The 24,251-nt window shown below is 38.6% G+C and overlaps 3 protein-coding genes across 6 annotated transcripts in view; 2 read left to right on the forward strand and 1 right to left on the reverse strand.

Moving 5' to 3' along the window:
* The first annotated feature begins 1 nt into the window (after position 1).
* LOC129367557 (regulator of G-protein signaling 22) lies at positions 2-23,361 on the forward strand. Of its 3 annotated transcripts, none has more exons than XM_055042093.1 (25): positions 2-191; positions 6,126-6,185; positions 6,276-6,304; positions 6,390-6,452; positions 6,526-6,711; positions 6,789-6,874; positions 7,627-7,790; positions 7,871-8,279; positions 8,357-8,518; positions 8,617-8,710; positions 9,878-9,997; positions 11,099-11,200; positions 11,850-12,044; positions 12,743-12,859; positions 13,721-13,908; positions 13,998-14,160; positions 15,577-15,747; positions 17,106-17,156; positions 18,153-18,305; positions 18,439-18,618; positions 20,061-20,231; positions 20,342-20,626; positions 22,434-22,527; positions 22,977-23,051; positions 23,119-23,361. In XM_055042093.1, exons 2-25 carry the CDS (start codon positions 6,164-6,166, stop codon positions 23,172-23,174), a joined length of 3,336 nt encoding a protein of 1,111 aa, XP_054898068.1. In that variant the 5' UTR covers positions 2-191; positions 6,126-6,163; the 3' UTR covers positions 23,175-23,361. The 3 variants fall into 3 exon arrangements, with proteins under 3 accessions (XP_054898068.1, XP_054898069.1, XP_054898070.1); XM_055042094.1 differs by having other exon boundaries at positions 2-150; XM_055042095.1 differs by lacking the exon at positions 2-191 and adding an exon at positions 5,291-5,339.
* fbxo43 (F-box protein 43) lies at positions 596-5,648 on the forward strand. The gene is made up of 6 exons (XM_055042100.1): positions 596-849; positions 947-1,787; positions 2,897-3,607; positions 4,679-4,778; positions 4,973-5,167; positions 5,252-5,648. Exons 1-6 carry the CDS (start codon positions 828-830, stop codon positions 5,498-5,500), a joined length of 2,118 nt encoding a protein of 705 aa, XP_054898075.1. The 5' UTR covers positions 596-827; the 3' UTR covers positions 5,501-5,648.
* The window catches only part of LOC129367556 (intermembrane lipid transfer protein VPS13B-like), a 291,895-nt gene continuing 291,002 nt past the window's right edge, over positions 23,359-24,251 (reverse strand). For both annotated transcript variants that reach the window (XM_055042090.1, XM_055042091.1), the window contains exon 68: positions 23,359-24,226. In XM_055042090.1, the coding sequence (XP_054898065.1) occupies positions 23,978-24,226 (249 nt within the window). In that variant the 3' untranslated portion in view covers positions 23,359-23,977. The remainder of the gene's footprint in view (positions 24,227-24,251) is intronic.

Consider the following 24,251-nt stretch of genomic DNA (forward strand, 5'->3'; position numbering starts at 1 on the left):
AGCAGCTGAACTGATCGGAAGCACGTGACGCATCACGTAAGGCTCCAAATTTGAAAGCGATGGCCGTGTGTGTGTGTGAGTGTGTGCGCGTGTTGATGAATATGTAGCAGCAAAAAGGCGTGGAAGCCGTGGCCTGGAACTGAACCTGAGGTAATAACACGGCCTTCGTAGCAGCTCAGTTCTTTTACAGGGTAAGTTTCACGTTTAACTGAAATAAATAGTTTTTTTTTTTAACAAGTGCGTCTCAACTTGGGAGAACTCTACAGCTACGTTTTTGCTGTACTAGTTCGTTTTGTCTTTGCTCAGGTGTGTTTGGGACATGCTAATTAGTCTGACTTTTATGTCTGGCGCAGCTGAGCGGCTTTCACAGTGTCCTGTAAAAAAAAAAAAAAAAGGTTTTCTTGTTAATTTTACATATATATTGTAACTAAAAGCCGACATACAACAGACTTCGGTTTGGCGGTTACAGCTGTGTTTGTAGCGGCATCAGATCTCGCGACCGAGGATTTATATGGGCGGCACCAAGGTCTCATAGCAACGCTAATTAGACAGCTGGACCTTAGAGACGTACCAGATGACTGACTGCCTTTAGCAACTGAAAGCTGAAGTCTGGGACGACGTTCATCTCGTTCTTTCCCTCAGAAATGCCAGGCGTCTTGACGCAGACATGCTAAAGCCGGGGTTCTTACGTTATCTGGAAATGTGTGGAATTTTAATTTGGCTTCAACGTGTGTTTCTATCCCGAGAAGTATGGCAAAAGAACAGTATTTAAAGAGGATCATTTCAAACTGAATGGATTTACACTCTGAAAATTCACTACAAACTATATGGACTTTTCCCATGAAAAATGTATAGTAATCAACTTTCCAGCTAAAATTTGGCTTGTATATTAACCAGTCGACACATCTAGTGTCAACATTTTAGCTGTTTACTTTTTCATCTTCAGGTCACTTGACAACCTTTCTCATGGAGTCCTTGTGTGGAAAACTGAGGGCAATGCAGTGTACTCCTAAGTCAAATATCAACCCACAAAGCTACAAAGGCCAGCATAATAATGAAGACTGCTCTGACAGCGGACTCTTGGGTTGGTTCCAGAGCCCAGCGAGCATCACCGGAGTTGACCGCTCTGGCTCGTTGTCCACATTGGAACTAATTGAAACTCCTAAAGAGAACCTCAGGCTTCATGTCACCCCTGAGGAACAGAGCAGAGAATTCGTTAGGGTGTTGGACAAATACACCAGAGAAGCAGCATCTGTAGTGAACTGGTGTGAAACTCCTAAACTAAACAGAAGGGGTTCTATTCTGTGCCACAAACGTCTAACATCCAAACCCACCGTAGTCAAAAATGACAGCACAGAATCACCAATTACTACAAATGCTGAAGACTCTTTGAGTAGGAGATCTGAACACTGGCTCAGTGAATCATTTGACTCTCTAGATGTTACCTCTGGTGGAGCCACCAGGAGTTTAAACATGGGCCACGATCTGGCTATGTCTGGCAGAAAACGGCGGCTCCTCTTCACGCAGGTCCGGACGTCCACCTGTGAAGACGGCAAACTCAACACTTGCCTCTTCTCGTCCTTTGACGGAAGCGTTTCAATCATTGAATCAGATTTCAGGGGGAACATTTCATCTTGTCAACTTGATGTAGATACTCCAAGCGACAGTTTGTTCCCTCTCTTAACAAAAGAAAACTTTCCATCGCCAGTAAACAGTGAAAGCGTTTTGTGTGACAGCACCAGTGTTTTCAACACCCCATTGTTTACCCAAACGCCTCTAAACATCAGGTAAGTTTGCGTTTCTTTTATTACCATTTCCTCTTATTAATTTCTTTTACCTCATCTATATAAAAGGAGGCAGTATAAAATATTGACTGGCAAAACGTATCATTGTCATGCTATTAAATTCCAAAATATCAAATTACTGAGTAACTAAATATTACTGTATTCTCCACTTTATTTTTTATCAGTTCTCTATTTTCTGTTTGATCACTCCATAATATGGCATCCTAAGCACTTATATGTCTAATGTCTAGATGTAAAAATCTCTTTAAGTGAATAAAGTTCACTCTTAAACTCTGAAAATGTTTTTTTTGAAGAAGCAAGAAATCTTTCCCATTTCCTTTTGTTGAAAAAGTGAGACTTTTGAATCTCCTAACATTTATATATAAACAAGTGTAGGCTCTGTTCTATCAGACCAACACGTTAGTTTACATTTTGCCTTAAAAATTAAATGGAGGACTCCGAATGGATTTAAAATGGAGTTGCTGCTTCAGCAGTTTAATGAGAGCAATAACAAAACTGTGAATGACTGGATTCACAATTTGAGTTGGAGAAGGTATTTAAATGTTCCTATTTATTTTTTAGCTTGTTTCCTTTACGTTCTTTTTCACTCTGGTGTGGTCAATGGACTCTAAATTTTGTTCCCATTTACAGTGGATCTGCTCCACAAAATTAGTTTGTGCGTTATTAGCATAAACTCTTAGGTTTGTGCCTCTGTATGAAGAACTTTACATAAAGGTGCTATAGACAGTATCTATGTTTAAAGCCAGAGGTCTAGTGTTCAATTATTTGTGCAAGTCAAGGAGTGAGGGGGGGGGGAGAAAAAAAAGAAAAGATAACTTGATATTATTTTAATATTTTGAGCCCTCAGATAGGATTTTTGCTTCTAGATCTGATTAAGAATACTTTTTTAAGGGCTAGAGAGCATACCTCTATTCTTATTGGAGTAGGGGCTGGAGTGATCTCACATTGCTACAGTTTTAAGTTCCTTACTGCCCTTAATCTGCTGTTTTTTATGAAAAGGGTAGGAATTTTATTTAGTCACTTGCTGTAAATGTTTAGAGAATTGAATTTGAAAACATGTTAATCTTACCATCCTTCTAACCTTGAAACAGATCGGTGTATGAGGACAGTGGCTTCAGTTCCTTAACGCTTGATAAATCACAAGACTCCTCAGACCACGATGGCTCATTCCAGGAGCTTCTCATTTCTGCTTCAAAGGGAACTGGTCGAACTCCAACTCTAACTGATGTGAAGAGGCGCTCCCGTTTGCATCGTCACCACCGGCTTTCCACTCTTAAAGAAGGTGGTTCTCAGTCCGAGGAAGACCCAGCAAATAGAAAACATGAAGATCCTTCTAAATGTAGCAGCCATTCTACTGATGATGTTTTTGCTGATGCCACCCCTTGCAGCACAATGTCTGCTGGATGTTTTAATAGCCTTGTTTTTGGAAAACATGACCCTCACACCCCATTGGGAGACCCTTCATCCACAAATGCAGAATCTGCTCATCATTCCATGACTCCTCTTAGAACAACCCCGGTCAATCTATCTCTGACTCCAGCCTTGCAGCTAGTTCACGCTATGTGCCAGTACAAGTTTCAGAAGTCTGCAGGTCAAAGTCCAAGTCTGAAGGAAGAGTTGAAATTCACAGCAGCACTAGCAAAGATTGCAGGGATGCTCAGGACCAGTATGCCTTTGGCAGGGCTGATTGGCAGAAAGATGGGCCTGAGGAAGCTGGATATACTGACGGAGTTGAAGAAGAGGAATCTGAGGCACATCTTGGCTAATGTATTCAGCAAGCTGAACTCAGAATGTCTGTACAGGTGATGTGTATATTTTTATTCAAGTAATTCAATTCACAGTCGCAAATTCGTCAGATATTTTGTAAATTCAACCTAATCATTTCTCAGTCAAGTCTGATTTAAAGTACAAAAAATCAAAGCAGAACAAGTTCAATATTTTGGTCACTCATTTCAGAAATGTATGTCACGGTGTGAAATATTTAAAGCCTTTTATTTATTATAATTTTGATGATTGTGGCTTACAGATGAAAACCTAAAGTGCAGTATTTCAGAAAATTGGGAAATGAGAAAAAAAATGGTAGCATATTCAGTGGTAAGAAAAGGTTCACGAGCAAGAGCCACCTGCTGTCACGCAAAACCCATTCAAGAATTTGGTGGGGCTTCACAAGTATTGGCCTGAGGCTGACTCAACTACATCCAGACGAATCCTACACTTTGGCTGCAAATATCACATTATGTATCAAGCCACTCCTGATCTAGAGATGTCGTAAGAACTGGGCTGTTGTTCAAAGATCTAAAATCCTCATTTCAGATGAAAGTATACTCTGCATTTCGCTTGGAAATCAGGGTTGCGCAGTTTGGAGAAGATTGGAGAGGAACCGTATTCACATTGTTTGAAGTCCAGAGTAAACTTCTGGTCAACTGTGTTTTGTAAAGTCCTGCAGCCATCTACTAAAAATGTTTTAGAGCCCCTCATACTTCCTTCTGCTCACAACTTTATGAAGATGTTGATTTCATTTTCCAGCAGGACTCTGTACCAGCCCACACTGCCACAGGTTCCAAAAGCTGCTTCAGTGACCATGGTGGTACTGTTCTTGATTGGCCAGGAAACTGGCCTCATTTTTAACCCCATAGAGAATATATGGAGCATTGTCAAGAAAAAGATGAGACACCAAACAATGCAGATGTTTAAAATATTCTGTTCCTAATTTCTGATGCAACCTAATTCATCAAAGGCTTAAAACATTTCACTCTGTGTAATGAGTGACAAAATATGACATTTTTTTCACTATATTAGTTTTTGAGCTATTTTTGCATAGAATTATGTCCCAATTGAGCAGATCTTTAGAATTATTGGTCTTTATTTGACAGGTGTGGTCTAGTTTGCAGAAGTTGGAATGAAATTATCGAGCAGGACCACCAAGCTAACCTAAGGAGAAAAATTCACTTGAGTGAACTTGATGATCTTCAGGTACTGCTCTGCAAACATAAGTGTTTTTTACATCTACCAGTGCAGTGGTTCAAACTAGGAGCAATTGTCATTTTGACATGATTCATTGGTTGGAATGTTCATCGTTTCAATCAAAAACACTTGAATGCATGAGCAAGATCAGTGTTGGCATGTTTCTCATGATGGCTAAGAATTCTTTTTTTTTGGTGTTACAGTATGGTGTGGCTGTTCTCCAAATCTCTGAGGGGGAGACCAGATCAGCTCTGCCAAAGAGGTCAGCCTTAAAGAATATTCAGGCCCAATCCAGAACCTCTAGCTACTCCACCCCCCAGTCGTCAAACACATTGGCCACGCCACAGCACGGCACTTTAAACACAGGCAGCAGCACCAAACGGGACAAATTTCTGGAGGTGAGTTGTGAATAACCTAGTAAAAGGCAAATTTTAAATGCACCATAAAACCTTTAGCAATAATTTCATTTAACTTTCTCCCAGGTTGCCAAAACCCTCTTCCATGACGAGTGCCTCAAGCCTTGCCCTAGATGTCAGCATCCCGCAAAGTGTCACTCGGTGAAAGGGGAAGGTGTGTGTAGCAGAGTCGACTGTGGCTTTCAGTTTTGCGTATCCTGCTTGTGTGCTTTCCATGGATCCAGAGAATGCGGCAGTCAGTCAGCGGGCCGTCGCAAAAAGGACAAGCTGCTTCCAGGAAGTGCTCAAAGCAAGAGAAATGTTCGAAGACTGTAATTAAATCTTTACTCCAGTTTGTCATGTGGACAATTTTAAATTGCAAATGATTACCCCAACTTTTTACAGCAAGTTTCTAAATGATGTCTGCGCTACTGAAAGTCTTTACTTCAGCACTTTTCTTTCAGCACAGATTTTTAACTATGAAATTGGGTTCTGATGTACTTTGTTTTTTTTTTTTTTTTGTAAGTTTAAAGTAGTCAGGTTTTAAAAATGCACATGTGTGTGTCCAGGTTACATTTTATAATAAATTGTATTGTTTTTCTAAAAATGCCTCATTTCTCATTTGTTTGTTACATGGTTTGTTCAAATTGGTTCATTGTGGTTTGGTGCCATCTAATGCTTGAAAATGTGAACTGCAACAATGCCGTTTAAATTTTTCTTTTGCTATATACAAATGAGTAACATTAAAGTGATTTTGTTTAAAGTTAATGGGGCTTTTATTTATTTTTTTCCACCTTTGACCATTAACAATTGACGCAACTTTGCAGAAATAACTTCAGTTCTGTTTTCTCGTTAATCTTTTACAGTCGTCCTTGTGTTGAAAATGAGTCCATAGCAACCTGGACTGTTTGCAATTACACTACACCACCAGTTTAAAAGCGACTGCTTTGCTTGTCTTTAGAAAATCTAGAAGATGCCTCTGAATTTCTAAGATGAACAATGTGTGGAGTTACTTCAGCTGGTAAGAGTAAAAGCTTATACTTTCAACATTCTCGAACATTTGTAATGCACTGCACACTTGTAAATTAGACCTTTTTCTTTCCATTTTAAGAAACCCCCCTTCTTACTGCTGAAAACTTTGTGAGTAAACATTCACATTTTTCAAAGAGCTATAGCTTATGTTTAGCAGAGTTATCTGTTGCTGAGTTGTTTTGTCTTTTTACAGGAGAGCTCTCTGGCCTCTGATGACCTACTGGTTTACTACTTCAATGAGTTCTTAAGTCTGCCGGTAATGTAGACACAATATACAGATATCTTCATACAAAAAAAGCTTAAACCTTTCTAATGCCCTGTATTTTCAGTCTTTCTCAGAAGCTTTGGTATACAACCAGCAATCTGGACTTTTTGAGGTGGTGACTGAAAAAGCTGACATTGTCGCCAAACAGATCAGAGCTACCCTGAAAATCTATAAATCATTAATGCTTTCTGATGACCCAGACATATTTTCCAAAATGCCACCTATACCGGACATCTGTTTCGCTGTCACTGTAAGAACTTGTGAAGGGAAAACAGCTCACGTATAGATTACATTTTTCAATGTGATTTGAGTGATGTGTCTTTGCAGTGCCTCAACAGAAAAGAAGGTTTTCAGTGGATTAAGGAAAAAAGACTGCCCTTCTTCCTGCAGAGCGATAGCTACCATGAATACAGGTACAGCTTCACATGCACTATAAAGACCACCATTTAAAAAAAAGAAATTAGATACAGGGTAGATCAGGCATTTATGATGGCCACTCCTCAATGATTTGTTTTGGTCACTTCTGTAGTAACCTGGGTGATCGTAAAGCTCTGACTTTAAAGAAAGTGATAAAAAAAAAAATCTCTCCTCCCTGTTTTTGTTTAGATAGAATAATACATTTCTTCCAAAAACTCAAAAGTTCTTATATTTATTTCCCAAAAAAAAAAAAAAAACTTCCAAGTTTCTGAGTTGCAAAAGTTGCTAGAAAAAACTTTGAAATTAATCACATCAAAAAAAAAAAAATTGACATTTAAGTTTCAAGTACATTTTTCTGGAAAATTTTGGAGATCTCAAAATTTTTCACTTTGTAAACTGAAATTTTAAAAAGTCAACATTTCTGAGTTGGGAAAAAAAAAAATAAATAAATATATATATATATATATATCATATAAAAATAATAATTATGTATATATACACACATTACCCCTAATACACCATCATATTTTTGCAATTCTAGCCTATTCTAGAAATATCAGAGAGGCAATGTTATGATGGTTTTGAACAAAAAATAATATTTCTGTGTCTATTGTTTGAGTTCAGAAAAGTGATTAAATCAAATTTCTACCCAGTAAAAGCAGTAGTAAATATGGCAACACTCAGTTGGTTTCTAAATTAAGCAACCAAACATGTGATTTAAGATTTTGTGACGGTTGATTTCTTCCAGACTTGCCAAGCTGCTGTTTCAGTGGAAGCCACCCCTTTGGAGCTATTTGAAAAACTGGTCAGATGAAACAGACACTAGCAGTCCTGAAACCTCAAAATTGCTTGATCCCTCCTCTTCTGAAGAATATTCTTCAGATTCTCTGGAGAGTACATCACCGGAACCAGGTAGATTTTTAGTTCGAATACTGTTAAGTTAAAAATGTCATGTATTTATTTAATTTAAGATTAAATTTGTTTTCTGTCAGACAACCTCACTGCTGAAGAACAGCCAGAGTACTTTGCTAGGAAAGTGGTTAATCAGGTGCTTAAAGATGCTGTGAACATGTTGGAGGGAGAAAAACAGGCCGAAACCTCTGAGAGCCTCAGCCAGCCAGACCTCTCCAGAACAGATGACCAACAGCAAGCAAATAAAGATGAAGCAACACTGGAGAGGAAGAAATCAACACCACTGAACAGAGCAAAGAATAGTAGAGACATCTCAGCAGAGGATAAGAGTCCTGTTTTGTGCTGGCAAGTCTCCAGTGCTGATAAGAATAGGGCGGGCTTGGATGAGTTCAAACAGTTTTTGCGAGGAACGTCAGGAGAGAAGCTTCTAAATCTGTGGATAGATGTTCAGACACTGATGGCGTTGCATACGGAAGAACGAAAAAAAAGGTAAACATTTGTATTTTTATCTGATTCAAGCATCTTGTCTCATGTAATGTAAAAAGTGAATGTATCATCTGTCCCAGATATTTAGTTCTGTTGAGGAACTGCTACCTGAGGAACAGCAGTCCTTGTTGTTTGCATGTGGAGCTGCTTGCAAAGTTGGGGCTGTCGAACTCCCCCTGCTGGACAGAGGAGAAATTGTTCTCGGTTCTTGAACTACTAACTGAGCCTCTACTCAGCTACTGGTGTGGTCCACAGTTTAGATTTATATTCACATTTAACAGAGTCTTTATCTATAGCGGACAGCCAGTTAACATGCACACTTCATCCATCTGTCCTGCAGGTTACCTCGGTACTGGATGAAGACGTGTTGGAGACAGCCTGGCAGTCGCTCTGAAGAGTATCTGTCCCCATTCCATCATTCTGCTATGACTCAGGTAGGCCTCATGTCATTTCACTGGATGCTTATTCTGAGCCAGGGGTGTTCAAATCTTTTAAAACATGGACCAAAGCCATGTTACAAAACTCAGCTCAAGAGTACATCTGGGCCGAAAAATAAAAATAGTTTAAACACTAAAATCACAAAAAGTTTTGACAATTTTTTTCCCTTACTCAGCAATGAAGTAAGCAAGAAATATTTTAATTAAATACAGACAACTGTCAGATTTTTTTCTGTAGGAAAGGAAGGTGTAAATCATTATAGAGCCAAAACTTCAAAAGACTTTTATATGTTTTCCTTTTGGAAAGAAATGCAACTACTTTATTCATGTATTTAGGACTTAACTGAAAAAAAAAAGAATTTCAGTAAATTCTCAGTAATAAAAACATGAGTTCGTCAGTCTTTATTTGAAAATATTTTAATGTCATTAAAAGCAGATATATGAGCAGCATATATAGCATAAGTCAATGGACAGATGTGGTCCTTAGACTTCTCGCAATGAGGAGTGAATCGGTTAGTTGCATAAATTAAAACAAGCTCAATAATTTCCATTTGCATGATTTATCATTTTTCTCTTCTCTCTTTCTTTTTCTACCAAAAACTGGATGACAAAAGTTCAATCTGCTGCTTTGGTCTCAACTATCTCATTTTTTGAAGAACAATTTTGTCTAAAGAGACTTCATAATTAATTGTATGTATTGCTTTTGCTGTTCTTTAAAAGAATCTGCAGTTTTCAGTGTTAAATGTTCACTAGAATTTAAAGTTGATCTTTTGATCATTTTCAGGTTTTGAGACTTGAAAATGGGCTCAAAACAGCAATATTATTGTTTATCACAATAACATTTGGGATTATTTATCATCCAACAAAATTTGCTGAATGACAGGCCTATTGGTTCTATATTCTATCAAGAAAGTGAAGAAAAAGCAAAGAACCTTATTAAAAGATGAATACTTTGTATTGTGTCTGACAATTTGTGGCTCTTCGTTTTGCCCTAATAGTCTTCATCTTCATGGTCCACCTGCACTGGTGGGTCAAATTCACATTACATTGGGGCTTCACTTTGGACACCCTGGCTCCTAAAGCTGTCTGCTTTTCTTTTTTTTTTAAGATCTTAGCCTACAATTTTATAAAGTAGCTTATACTGTGGTGTATATATTTCCTAAGATGTCTGCCAAATGTGAGACACAATTCGAAAGAAGAGTGAAATCCATGATGACGTCTCTGTTTATTGAGTTCCAGACTGGGCTGTACTTCACACACTACTGTGAACAATCTGGAAACAAGGTACAAACAAAAATCTGAAAGGTTCTGCTAAACAGTTGTACTGTGGATATTTGATATGACATCACAAAGGCAATTCACTACTACTCTGGTATATGAAGTACAACTCTGAGCCCCTTTGAACACCTTAATTTTTTGCTCAAAATATTTTATCTTTACAAAGATCAGATTACAAGGCAACAATAAATTGAAGATTTAAATCGTGTTAGGAAGAGACTTCTGATCTTAATGTTACTTTGGCTTTGAATAAAATCACTCTTTTCAAGTCGTTTTTTTTTTTTTAATTGATATTTTCGGAAAGAAAAATCTTTTTTGAAAATAGTTTTTAAATCTAATTAAAGATAATAGTTTTTACAGTTTTTGAAATTGTTACTGCTTTAGACTATGGCTTGGATTAACAATCTTCTCTTGACTAAGTAGTCCAGACAACTTGGCTATTTTAAATCATTTTGTTTTACGGAGAGTAGATTTATTACAAATTGTAATGCATATCTTTGGCATTTCAAACATTTTTGCTCCGTTAGCAATGGTGGTGGGGAGATATAAAGTAATAATGTTCATATTTCCTAATATTTAGGTCACCAGCTGCTTTGATTTGTTTGCAAATAAGATTTGTTGAATAGGATCTATCGAACATTCATCAGTGGCTGTGATGGGTTATTATCTGATGTGTTTTGGTTGTTCTGTCCTGTACTGTACTGTCCCTAAAGTATTTCCCTTTCACTTTGTTGTATGTCTTTGGTAAAAGGTAAAAAGGAATTGAGGGTTTATTGTTTTGAAAAGAATATCATCCTAACAATTATAGATAAGGACGATATGCCAAAAAAATTATTGTTTCCATTTTTTAATTGCATCTCTGTTTGATTCCAACACATCCACAGACTTTTAATCTGATCGAAAGGGTACAGTGTAATGATAGTCCAGTCATTTGTTTTCACCCAAAGAATTTCTGACCATATGGATACTGCCTTTTGTGACTTTTTTTATGCCCAAAATCTAAAAAAGTTTAAAAATTCCATTTTACATTGATGATATTATGGTAGGTATTTGCTGATTCATATGGGTGAAGTAAATATGCTAATGACTCTCTGTGTGTGGTTTTAGCTGTGGGTAAACGCAGTTTACTTCTGGACAGACCTGCAGCACTACCATGAACTGTTCCAACAGGAGCAAATGGACCCCCATATTGTGCAGAGAGAGGCACAGGTCAGTACCTGCAGTACCTGTCCTATCTTTATGGCCACATACTACAATCAATCAAATGTTCAGAGAATGTTTTTCAATGTATTCTAAGCCATCAACCAGAAGAGAAATGTAAAATTGTTGAGGTCCATGAGGTGCTCTTGCTTCCTCCCTTTTACATTTACACAGAAGCATCATTGCTATCCCTGTTATGCCAATATATTGATACATTCCATTCATTTGTGTCTCCTGACCTCCACCATTCTGAACTGTGTTCTCTTACTACGCCTGCTTTAGGTGGAGAAATTGAATTTCTCATAAAAACAAATGACTTCCACCCACAGTTCTTTGTGCCAGTTTAGTCACCTAGAGCTATTGTGCTCGACCATGTTGGGACCAAGGACAAGAGAAGAATGTTTCGGTCCAGAACACATCACAGTGGGATGCTGACTTTTTTTAATTCACCAGAGGGATGACATTTAATGTTGTTTCCTTAGTGCCATAGCCAGGAGGGTTAAATGAGTGACATTTATTTGGTGTGGTGGCAGCTCTGATGAGCGAAAGTGGTATTGTAAAAGCAGAGAGCAATGGTGATGATGAAAGTGATTGTGGTTTTGCAAAAAAAAAAAAGTTTCTTACTTGAAAAGATTTTCTCATCTCTCCTCCTTCCCAGGTCCTTTATTCCACATATATCTCCAGCTTTGCCAGAAGGAGCTTAAATGTTAAGACCGAAATCAGAAGAGAGGTGTACAACAAACTGAAGCCTGCTTTTGAGGAGCTGTTTGATAGGGTGGAGGAACATGCACTGGACATCCTTCTGGAGCCGTGGACACAACTGAACCAGGGGGACAATGAGTCATTTCTGCAGGTGCAGAACAACATAAACAGTGGAGATTGTTGTGGATAAAAATAATGTCAGGACCTATGTCGACATAAATATCAGATCAATGCATTTCTAATTGTTTGTAGCTGTAGTTTAATCTTACTTTCTGGTCAGTGTTTGGTAGTGTTGCAGTGCCTGGTAAAATATTCACACACTTTCAACTTTTCCACATTTTTGCAATACAAATCTAAGCTTTAACATATTTTTTGAGAATGTGACAAACCAGCATGATGTGGCACAAAATGATGAAGTTTAATGCCTGGAGACAGCCATATGTTTTTGGATTATTTAAAAGATCAGGGACTGAGGAAGAGCATCCTTGCTCTTGTAATTGCAATCAAAGGTGGGTTTAAAAAGTGTTGACTCAGGTGGCCTAAATGTCAATACATGGCACCCTTTCTTTCTGATTTTCATTTGTAATCATAATCTTTTTTTTTTTCAATTGTACACATCACATAAAATCCAAATAAAACACATTTGAAGTTTGCAATGAACATAAACACACTGGCATAACGGTACTGTGAAGGCTTTTTGATTTAAGCGCATTTAAAAACATCAGAAAAAGTAAAATAACGATAATGTCCTGTTTAATATTCAGAAAATCCTATCCTGGATCCATATTTAAAGATCCGTTACCTGCAAATGTTTAATCAGGCAGCTAAAGAGTTATTATCTGCATCCAGGTGCCCGTGCACGATGAGCAGCGGAGCTTCTACAGTCCAGAGTACAGAGAACTCCTGAGGATCTGCAAGGAATTAAAGCACCAGCAGAGACGGATCAGCAGGCAACAGGTCAAAAAGGTAATAAACACACTGAGAAACGTATTACAATATAAGCATTTCATATTGGTCAATATCAATAACTCAATAATTATTGATTAGTTTTTTGTTTTAAATATCTGAAATACTACCGAATTGGTGCCATGACCTTTCCTCATTTATCCACAGTTTTCATTCTTTGCCATTAGTTTGTTATTTTTAAGCAGTTATGAGGCACAATGGCGAAACCTTAAACAACAACTGAGCTAGTTACTCAACAGGTTGTTGCTAGATAACCAAAGAGTGAGTGAGTGAGTTTGCTGATGCTGCTACTTTTGCTTAGCTTGTCATGAGAGTTTGAGCAGCTAAAGCCTTTCCTCTGCGTACATCTGTAATCTGAATGCTTTGCGATTATGGATCAGAGTTCAGTTAATATTCTATACAATGAATACTGAATGTTCTATCAGATCATTGATATTTATCTTGTGTTTATCACAACACCTATTTCTGATTTATTGTCCAGCCCTAAGTCAGACTGTTCTTTAGTGTAAAAGATATACCCATAATTAGTTTGTCTGTCCATCCACTTTTTTATACAGCCATCTGCTAACCATTTGTTTTCATGGTAAACATTTGTATTTTTACCTTAAAACTGAATTTAAGCACTGAGGACTCTAAAAGTTAAAAAGATGGAGTTTTGATTTGAAAACTGTGAAAGAAGCCTTGAATGGAACAGACAGAATGGATGTACCTGGAACAATCTTCACCTGTTTCCTTTGGAACAAAGCTGAATATCCTTTGCTGTGCCACACAGCAACCATCCTCACAGATAAACGGACTTAAGCGTACCCATTTAATGGTGTTCTTCCCTTCTGTGTCTTATTTTTTCTTGTGTCTCTTCAGTGGAAGCGGTGGAAGTCCATGAATATTCCTATATCCGTCGAGCCATTTCCTTCCTCAAAGACTCCCCGACACCTTGGTCTGTGGTCCAAAGTGCCTACAAATTTTCAAGGTTATCGTCTACCGACTTTACTTCGTCATCCTGAAGAGATCGGACACTTAATGACTTTCTTGGAAGAAAATGAAGCCAGGTAAGAGGTAGTAGTACCAAGCAGAGAGGTGGTATATACAGAAAGATGAAATTTATTCAATGGTTTAACTTTTTTTTGCTCCTGTGCAGCATTCATTTGATGTGCTGGTTGGACCTAGAGCGGTACAAGACAATTTCTAAGACCAACAAGACCTTCAGAATGGAGAAGACAACTGTGATTGTTAAAAAGTACCTGAGTGAAAACTACTTCTTTGGTCCTGACAGCCCTGCCACAAAAGAACAACAGCAAACAGTATGTATCATTTAATTTAATCTGACTAAAAATCCACAAATTTTTTACAATAAAGGCTGCTGCAGCTTCAACTTTTTTTTCCTCTGCGATCCTGGGTGCTGCTGGAGAATTGGCAATAAACAACCTCCTGAGAATTAAATGTTTTTTATTCAACTTCAGAAACAATGATTATAAGTTTAAATCCATCTCAGATTGGATTTCTAGACTCTCGGATCATTTCTAGATTTCCCTCCCAGCTGTTGTAGGTAGACTTTGGATTTATGGCCCAACCCGGAACAAACTGAAATTCGGGCAGGGTCAGGCCAGACTTTTTGGTTTGATGGTTGGGTCAGCCTTCGACTTCTGGAAAGAGTTTGATAAGGTTGCAACACGGAGAAAGCCAAACCAAAATGTTTGATATAAAGTTGTGATAATCTATATGTAATCAATTTGCACAAATTGATTGCAGTGCAGAAATTCTCCAGATGGTAACAAGTGCAGGATCCCATCAACCTCCACATCCCAGATGTTACACTGCTACTTAAATGGTGGTCTAAAAACTGTAAGCAGTTAGATCTTAATTAAAATTACATGTCAGGGTTACTTCAGACTCTGAGCCCCTAATTGAAGTGAATTAGTCAGGTCAGATCAGGCTTTGACAAAACGCCTAATTGCTTGGGTCAGGTTGGATTTTTTAGGCCTGATCTAAATTTTAGTTCAAAGTCTGTTACATGAGCTCAAAATCACGCTCCGAGATCAGACTGACTTCATTCACACAGCACTTACTCCGATTTATTGAACGAAAACAACAGCTTGTGTTGACATGATCTAAACTGTGGGGCAAGATGTTTGTGATTTGTCAGCGTCATCCTATAAATGCCTTCAAAACAATTATTAAAATTGCTTTTAAATTAGAAAGCCAGTTCTAGTGCTTCTGACTCTTTGGGGGTTGGCACTGGCAGCTGTTCTTATGTCTCACTGTTGGTTCTCTTCTGTGTGTGCAATGCAGAGAGTGTGACAGCTTTACTGCTTTGGCCCTTCACTCGCTCAGTCGCTCAGTCATCCAGTCACATAATGCCCCTCTTTCATCTCGTGATTCCCTCTCTGCAACTGGTTCTCATTTCAAAAGACTTACCAGAGTGAATGAGAGCAAGCAGGGCTGTGTGCACTCCAAATAAAAAAGAAAAACAGAATAAAGGAGATGTAAGAAAAGAAGAAATCAGCACATGAGGACCGAAAAAAGATAGAAGATTAAGGGAAGAGTTTGTGGGAATAATGCAGAGCACAGGAAGAGATGAGAAGGGGAGAGGTTCACTGTTGGGTTTCATTTGCCTGTGCATTTACTTGCTTTGTGTTTTTTTTTTAATGTCGCTTTAAACAAACTATGATAAGCATTCTTTTCCCCCTCCTTCTCTGTTATGTCTCCTGGTTGTGTAGGTTTTAGAGAAAGCAGGTGGAGAGGAGAGGCTGCGGTCAGAAATCCTCCCAAATCTGGTTGTGGTTGTAATCCAGGATATAATCAGGCGTTACCTTGATGACAGATGGATACCTTTGTTCCTCTGCACAAAAGAGTTCATGGAGCGACAGAAAGCAAAGGAAAAGGAAAAGGTAAACATCTTGATCCCTCACGCTTGACACCAACATTTCTGACAAGAAATAATTGCTGATTTAAAAAATAATTTAAAAAAAAAGCTTGCAATGCTAGAAAACAGGTTTAGGCACCTTGCATCAGTCTTACATTCATTTTCCTATCCACCACTGGGTGGCATCCTGCTACCTTTAGTGTAGAAATTTACAGCACACAAGTTTTAGAGGAACTTTAGCAAGCTGGACAAAGTTTAACCCCTGAACTGTCACCCCAAAAACCCTTAGTTAGATTGATATGGCAGCTAGTGATGAGGTTTCTAGGTTTAACATGCATATAAACAGTATTTGGAGACTTAATATTATTTGCTTTTCCAACAGTTTTGTTTTGTATTTGAATCTGTTTAGTAAATGGTGTCATGGAATTGAATTTTTTTTTTCTATCAAACACAAAATATAAAATCCAGACCCTTTTACTGCAAAGCAAAAATGTTTTCCTGCTCATTTTTCAAACTCATTTTTCAATATATTTCAAATATAACCACAAACCTCAATATATATAATATTGAGGTTTGCTCAATATGAAATAATAGTAGTGTGCCCCCCTGACATACGAGGGCACAGTAACACAAAGCAGTGCATAATTGTACAGCAGGAGAGTGGTGGTAAACTTGTTTTACCAAGTCATAGTGCCTGAAATAAAAATATCAGTTTCTGGTTGTGATCTGACAGTATGTGAAAAAATTCAGAGGTGTGAAGTTTCTGTTTTTTTCAAGGCACTGTGATCTTGTTAAATGTTTCAATGATATGCTGAGAATGGACTGAATAGACTCATTAAACTAGAACCAAATTGTAATTGGATCTCTTTTAATTCGCCAATAAGTGCATTAAATATTTCAGCCGCAGTTGTGATGTGTATCATGTTTAAAGTCTGTATAATGGATGTGCTCACACACACACACGCACACACACAGTAAGGTTATAGGATCGGCCACTGAACGCCTTTACTGGCTTGTCGCTCTCTTAGATTCCTTCTTCAAGTGGAAACGCATAAACCGCAGATTCTGCTGCCCTGCCTCATTATGTTATCAAGTTTACAGGGTTTAGTGACACCGATCTTCTCATTAGATACTGAAAGGTAGATGCAGTTCAACATTACAGCCTGGAAAGTGAGATGCATGGAAGAGTGGAAAAGATGTTTAAGAGGTGAAATGAGGAGAAAAGGTCAGAGGGGGAGGATTGGAAAGAACAAACAAGACCGAAGACAAAGGAGAGAGGGATTCAGTTCTAGCGACAGGGAGAGACAGCATCACAGGGACGTGTGTGAGGCATCTCCTCGAGGTCTTGATTCCTGACTCTTTGCCTTTGTTTCTGTGTGACAGATGCAATCAGAAGATAGAGCCATACTGCTGAACCGGCTCAGAGCAAGGAAGGTGAGAAGAAGCCCTTCAAGAACAGAGAGAAATGAGGGATTTCTTCTTCACCAGGCATCAGGGATTTTCAGGGAATATTTGGCTTTAAGCTCTTTCTTGCATTGTTTCGGCTGCTACATTAGACGTTAGGATGTTTGCTCAGCTAATTTAACTTTAACTCGTGTCTTTTTCAAACAGATTTAAATATTAGCTGAACTTTCATGTGACAGAATAATTAAAAGGGCGGTCTTATGTAAAGTTGACTTTTGAGCTTTACGTCATGTTATAATGTTATTCCCTCATACAGGGAAATGAAAACCTACCTGGAGTGCTGCTTTAGATTCTTTCATGCATGTTTGAGAAATCCTTTAATCTCCATTCAGCTGTACAAACTGCCTGGCTGGACCGAGCTCTGGCTTCGAGGTGCAGCTCCTCCTCGGTTCTGCAGTTTCCAAGCTTCTGAGCTTCTTCCTTCTATAGCAGCCCTCCCCCGCTATACGAAGGAGAGCTGCTCCCCTTCGTTTAGCAGGGGTATACGAGGGTATTGCAGCCGCTAGTCCTTCAGATTAGCAACACCAGATATGTGGTGGAACTGCACATCTGCAGAGCTCAATATACGAGCTACTTCTCATTGCAACACTGGTAAAAACGTAGAGTTAATAGAGCTATTTTGTGATTACTTCCTGTAGGCTGAGTGTCAGAAAGAGCAGGAGTTTTTTTTTTTTTTTAAAGAAACAGAGACCCAATTTCAAGGTGTTAAATTATAAAGTAAAATTTCTGTGAAGTCAGATTTGATTTATGCTTTATTTTTATAACAACTGAAGTTAATGTTGTTACTTAATTGTGCTATAGAATGGTACTATGTGCCAGGAAGATACATAATACCCTCCCTATAAAGAAAAGGGCTTTAGCTGACTACATAATTGTCCCTATATTATGTTTTCACTGGCAAATAAGATGTTTTATCTATTACCTGTTGAACTGATTAACATAATAGCTCCCTGTTTTCATCTGGAGGGTTCAATGACGAGTACCTCCAGAGATATCCTTCTGTTTCGGAGAGCTCTTCTCAACCCGTCCACCTGCCAGCTTTTCCAGGACTATGTGTCTGTGAAAGGAAACTTGCTGGAAAATGATGTGCGCTTCTGGGTGGAGGTACAGAGATACAAGGTGAATATCCAGAAGCTTCTTTGCTGGCGGCTGCACAGTCCTCATACCTTCAGAAATATTACATTTTTCCCTCTGTGTGTGTGTGTGTGAGAAATCTTGTAGCATTACACTCGTTATTTTTCTCTGAATACAGGACCTCTGCCATTCGCACAGCAGTCTGACCATCATCCAGCAGAAAATCTCCACAATCATTAGCTGTTTCATCAACTCTTCCGTACCACCATCGGTGCAGATCAACATTTCTCATGATCAGGCTCGCCGTATTATGGAAAGGCGTCGTGAGCTCGGCCCTTATATCTTCAGAGAGGCACAGGTACTGGCTCTGTGTGTTTACTTGTTTAGCTTTTCTATTTAGGACCTTCTCTGGCATATTTACCAACCTTCTGAAGACCGATGGGTCTTATAGGGGCCAGAACCCAGTACTAATGTGGTGGACCCCCTTGTTTAGGGTGAGAGGTACGGTGTGAAATTAGTTTTGTTTAGGATAAGGTTGGACAATATAGGTGAAAGCTTATCACAATATAATTGTTTCAGGGATTTCCCCTGATGTAGGGCCTCTAGCACAGTCCTCTAGCAGCCCACTGAGTTTTTGTGTTAAAAAATGTCAAAAGTTACAATAATTTGGAGATGCGTGCATTAACATATGGAAATAATAGAGGCCAACACCCAGTTCAACACCCGGTATTCCTTTTCAGCCAAAAATAATATTTTTTGGACGTTGTCTGTTTTTTTCAACTGAATTAGGAATATTTTGCAGCGCTGAATCCAAAAATGATGTCCATTTTTCTCCGTCAGGTCAGGTTTGTATTCCAATTCGATTTGGAGAAATTTGATCTTCTGACGATATTGATTACGTTTTTGTGATATCATCAATATATTTCTGTTAATATTTCTCATCCAAAAAAGGGCTCAGGAGAAACAAATTGTTTTATTAATTGTCACAAACCTGGATTTCTCTAAAGTGAATAAACACTTGTAAGGTTAAGTTTATGTGAATGGAACATTACGTCTTCATCTTTTTTCTGTCCTGCTGGAATCTCTCCTCCTTCTCATCACTCATTGATCCCAGATTCTCAGGAAACCGATCCGTCTGGTGAAACAAGTCACACACTTTGATGCTCTTGTTGCTCCACAGTTCAGAAAGTTAACCTGACTGAGCAAAACCAATATGAGTTTTGGATTCAGCACATCAAAATGACCTTAAAACTGTTGAAAAACCCCAGACAATTTTTTTGGCTGTTTGCTTGTGTTATTGATTTTTTGTTTGATATATCTGAAATGCTGCCAAACCGGTGGCAATACCTTTCTTGTTTCATCCGGTGTTTTCAATCCATGCCGTTGTTTCTTATGAGTCACGGTGGCGAAACCTGAATCTGCTGCAACGCAAGTCACTAAGCTGGTTGTTGCTCGGTAACCAAAGAAAGAGTCAATTCTTCAATGCCATCATGTAGCTTCGCTGGCTGAGACTGAGCGGCTAATGTCTTTCCTCTGCCTACATTGGAGTTCAGTGAAATTATTGAACATTCTATCAAATGTATTATTATCCATTGATATTGATCACGTGTCTATTGCAATTTATTGTCCTGCCCTAGATTAGGAATATGCTGGTAAGTGTTCTGTTTAGGCTGTCATGTAGTTACTAAAAAGAACAGATGTTAATGCAAAGTCCTAATATGGGAAGAAACACCCATGTGTGTGTGAGAACAGTTAATAAAACCAAAATTTATTATTCTTCATGCTTCTCTGCTTATTTAGATAGCTGTGTTCGGTGAACTGCTGAAGCTTTGGCCCAAGTTTCAAGGGCTCAGGAAGAAACTCTCCAAAGCGGAGCTCATTCCCCTGCTGCGGGAGAAGAGATCCAAACACAGGGCCAGAATACGGAAACAGAAACGGCTGGAGGAGGAGGAAGCTGAAAGAAGAACAATGGTGGACCCAAACAAACAAACAAACAAAGTTTAAGAAGTTATAAGAAACTATATTGTACTGCAAGATTAAAATCTGAACTCATTTTAGACCTGTATGACTAACTGTTACAGGAGAAACGAGAGTCGACCTTTACTCTCGCTGCGGAGAAGGATGACCACGATGGTAGCGAGGCGGATCAAAAAGACAGACCTAGAGTGAAGTCACGCCACAGCTTCAGCTTCCAACGCAGATTCAGCTTTCAACGTGCAAGCTTCCAACCCGGCGCGAGTATCCAACACGGCCCGAGCTTCCAACACGGCCCGAGTTTCCAACACGGCACGAGTTTCCAACACGGCACGAGCTTCCAACTCGAGTTCCAGATCTTCCCCAGCTCATTCATGACTCATGCAGAACCAGTGAGAAACTCTTATCTGCTCTTAAAGCAGAAACTTTGTGTGTTTTTGCAAAAAAAGCATTGTTATTCTTACTTCACTAAAGCATGGCAGCCCAAGTGAAAAGTGAAAGCACTTTGAACACACTTCTATTTGAAATGGAAGAATGCATCAATTACTGAAGTAAAGCTCCTTTAATGGCAGCCATCGGTTCCAGAACTTAGATTAATTTAAGGGGCAAGAGGTTAAACAAGCACGTTTTGACTGACAGGTGTAAAAGCAGTCTGTCTGAATATATATATATATATATATACCTATAGACATATATATATATATATATATATATATATATATATATATATATATATATATATATATATATATCTTTAAAATGGCAATGTTAGGCAATGTTTATAACTGTGGTCACTTTGAACTCTCAGGGGTCACTTTTTTTTTTTTTTTTGCTCATTAATTGTGCTGCTATTGCACAACTGAAAACCCCACAGTGATTGTGCCAAATACTGAAAGTTGAATTTGGAAAAATTACTCACTCATTACTTTTTAAAATTTTTACAGCCATAAAATTAAAATACATAAAAATAAATTGCCTGGATATAATTTTGGTCATAACTATATTTCTCTTTAATAAATCCTGATTCCATGTAAGTACATCACCTGCCAAAATGTTACAATCATGTAAATTAAATACACATGTTCTTTCAGTTACTTATTGCAGGATGGGTCAGAGAGGAGTTCAGTTCACAACTTCAGATTTTTTCCACATATTTTCTTTCTTCAGCCATAAAACTAAAAATAATCTAGGTGCGAAAAGCTTCTACCGTTCCACACAGAGGGAGGATAGAATCCTCACTGACATATCCAAAGTATGCTCTTTAAAATCTTATGTTCTTCCCCAAAACGATGAATAAACCTTGCATTAAACCTGCAATATGTATTTTTTATTTTAAAAAGTTTACAATTATAAAGTTTATCATCTGTAAAAACTGAGCTCCTCTGCCTTTGCCCACCACTCCCAGAACTATCTACACAAATAAACCACAGTCAGAAACAACCAATCAGAACCAGGAGGAGGGTCTTGCTGTCAATCACCCCTCCTACTTGCTCTTTGCTGCTGCACAACTGCAGTGGTGGCTAAGCTTATTAGCTTAGCCAGTTCTACCATGAAAATTATTAAGTTTTCTTTCCATAATTAGCTTTTGGATTATCCGCCTCATAATGTCACAATAGTGACATATGGAAAATATGTTTTTGAAAGTTATACTGCAGCTTTGAGATGAGCTCTATGTTCACTCTGTTGAAAGTTGTCAAAAATGTGAAGTATTTTCCATTTTAGGTTAGTAAAGCTTCATTTTAGCTGTGTTTTAGACACTGAAGCCTGTCCAGCTCTTTGTTGGAAAATACCTACATATGAAATGACTAGTCCCAAATAATATTCTCAAGGTGGACAAAAAAATATTGACAGATTTAATGTTGGCATGGTCAGACAACCATTATCATCATTTAGTCGGACATCGATTTCCTGCAGTAGACTCCTGAAGGTGATGACTCAGACGGATAGTTGTGAGGGTAACTCGGTGAGGGTTTGGTGTTGAGATCCAGTTGTGTAATAATCTGACCTGTATGTCACAGGGCAGCAAGCTATCAAAACTGCTGGTGTATGAAATGAAGTCTGAATTCAGGGAAACCTGCACAGCAGTGAGCATTGTGAAACGAATACTGCAGAGAAAGTTTGTCGGCCTCAACCACAAGCTTAATCGAAAGAGTTCAGTCCAGTAATGGAACCTCGTTAAATCTTGACATTTCCTTTCAGCTGCTGTGGTCATACTCCAAGTACATGGAAGAGCAGCAGAAAGAGGGGGATGACGTGCTCAGTTCACTTGAGAATTCTGTCTCCACAGACTCAGGTTTGCAGAAACATTTACTATTCAAGTGTTATATGAAGTTGTAAAAACAGAAAAGCAAACAATCACTTTTCCAATTCATTGCCAGTTAAGTTAGTTTCCCCTAAAAGTAGAGATGTACTGATCTGATATCTGCATCGCTCCCAAAAAAAATTCAAGCTGGGGTATCAGTGACAATGTCCCCATCAATGAGGGCTGATCTGTTCTGTCTAATTATATACTTTGTGCCCTTTGAGTGACATCATGCATTATTTATTTTTCCATTGGTATTCTACTCCTTATTGCACCCACTGAACAGATTAAAGTTGTTCTTTTTCCATGTCTGATAAGCTTGTGAAGCTCTTGATGCGTTTCAGTGTGTTGTACTGGTGCAGTTATCACATTTGTAATTCAATACATTTAAGTCTGTGTAATAAAAAAAAGATTTTGACCACTAACTCTCTTCTTCTCAGACTCCAGCATCCTGTCACTCAGCAGTAAGGAAAGCTCATCGCGTGGCTTCACCAGGAACGTCACGAGAACGACCAGTAAGTTAATGAATTGACGACACACTTGAAGCCATTTTATGTAACGAGTTTTCCTGTCTCACTACAGGACGTGTGAAAACATGTCCCAACCTTGGGTCCAGGAGGAACATCCCTGCTATCTGAGCAGGAGAGACGGCTGAGAGAGTAACTGATACATTGATTATAAGAAGTTGAAGACGTATGATATTTAAAAAATATTTCTTATTCAGGCCTAAGCCTTATGGGGCCTGCTGATTGTGAAAGTAGAGATGTCCACGGTTTCAATGCAACCTTTTTAGCTGCACTAAAAATAAAAGAATACTTCATGTGAGTTACATTTTTGTTTTTATTAAGAGTTTCTAAGTTTCAAATGATTACATTTCATAGAGATCTCAGTGACACCATAAAAAAGGCAACGTGTTTGCATCAGCAGGGTTTGGCATGAACACAAGGTACAAATAACACTGTTTTTATTTTTAAACAAGTATGTTACATCATTGTAAAGCTTTTGGTCAACAGCTGGTATCTCTAGAGTCTATCAACATGTATAAATATTGCACTTTACATTGGCATGGGATAATTCACAGAACGTCAACACAGAGCCTGAAGAACTCCAAACAGTTTCAGAACGAATGAAACATCAAAGTGCTTGAATATTTCTGACTGACACTGAGGTTTTTTCAGACTAACTTGATGAAACTCTGCTGTAGTGTTCTCAACGCTGCAAGCTCACTGAAACGTTAGAGCTCACATTAACAAAAGGATTTTTACAGATCCATGTTTCTGTAAGAAAATATTACTCCTAAAACTTTACCTCTAAGGCATGAGTGACCAGTTACATAAAAAAAGGATTAATTCACATGGTAACTGTTAGGAAATAAGCACAGAGTGAAAAGGGTTTTAAGGCAAACGTTAAATGTGGCGCATAAATCAGATTTGAAGAGCTATCAGTGGAATCCGACGCGTAGAGCTTTGCTCTTCACAATAGTGAACTTACTAACAAACACCTGGGCAAACACAGGATCCACCAGGTAGCAGTAGCACTTGGTGACAGAGGGTGGAGGTTCTGCAAGGGTGACCGGAGGCTGGAGCTGCAGAGAGGCGGCAGACGGAGAGACGAACTGGGAGGCTCGGCTCACATAATCCACCAGCCGCTGATACTGCTGCTCTGATAAACGCTCCCGGACGCCGTCGCCCTGCAGGGGGACAGAGGGCCTGATC

The sequence above is a fragment of the Poeciliopsis prolifica genome, unplaced genomic scaffold, assembly GCF_027474105.1.
Source record: "Poeciliopsis prolifica strain line A6 unplaced genomic scaffold, Auburn_PproV2 SCAFFOLD017, whole genome shotgun sequence".
In the NCBI taxonomy this organism is placed as follows: domain Eukaryota; kingdom Metazoa; phylum Chordata; class Actinopteri; order Cyprinodontiformes; family Poeciliidae; genus Poeciliopsis; species Poeciliopsis prolifica.

Coding starts and splice junctions, on each gene's coding strand:
- LOC129367557 (XM_055042093.1), top strand. CDS start 6,164: ATGTGTGGAGTTACTTCAGCTG. Junction 18,306..18,438: donor TGGAGGTACAGAGATACAAG/GTGAATATCCAG, acceptor CTCTGAATACAG/GACCTCTGCCATTCGCACAG. Junction 18,619..20,060: donor ATATCTTCAGAGAGGCACAG/GTACTGGCTCTG, acceptor CTGCTTATTTAG/ATAGCTGTGTTCGGTGAACT.
- fbxo43 (XM_055042100.1), top strand. CDS start 828: ATGGACTTTTCCCATGAAAAAT. Junction 4,779..4,972: donor GTGAACTTGATGATCTTCAG/GTACTGCTCTGC, acceptor TTGGTGTTACAG/TATGGTGTGGCTGTTCTCCA. Junction 5,168..5,251: donor AACGGGACAAATTTCTGGAG/GTGAGTTGTGAA, acceptor ACTTTCTCCCAG/GTTGCCAAAACCCTCTTCCA.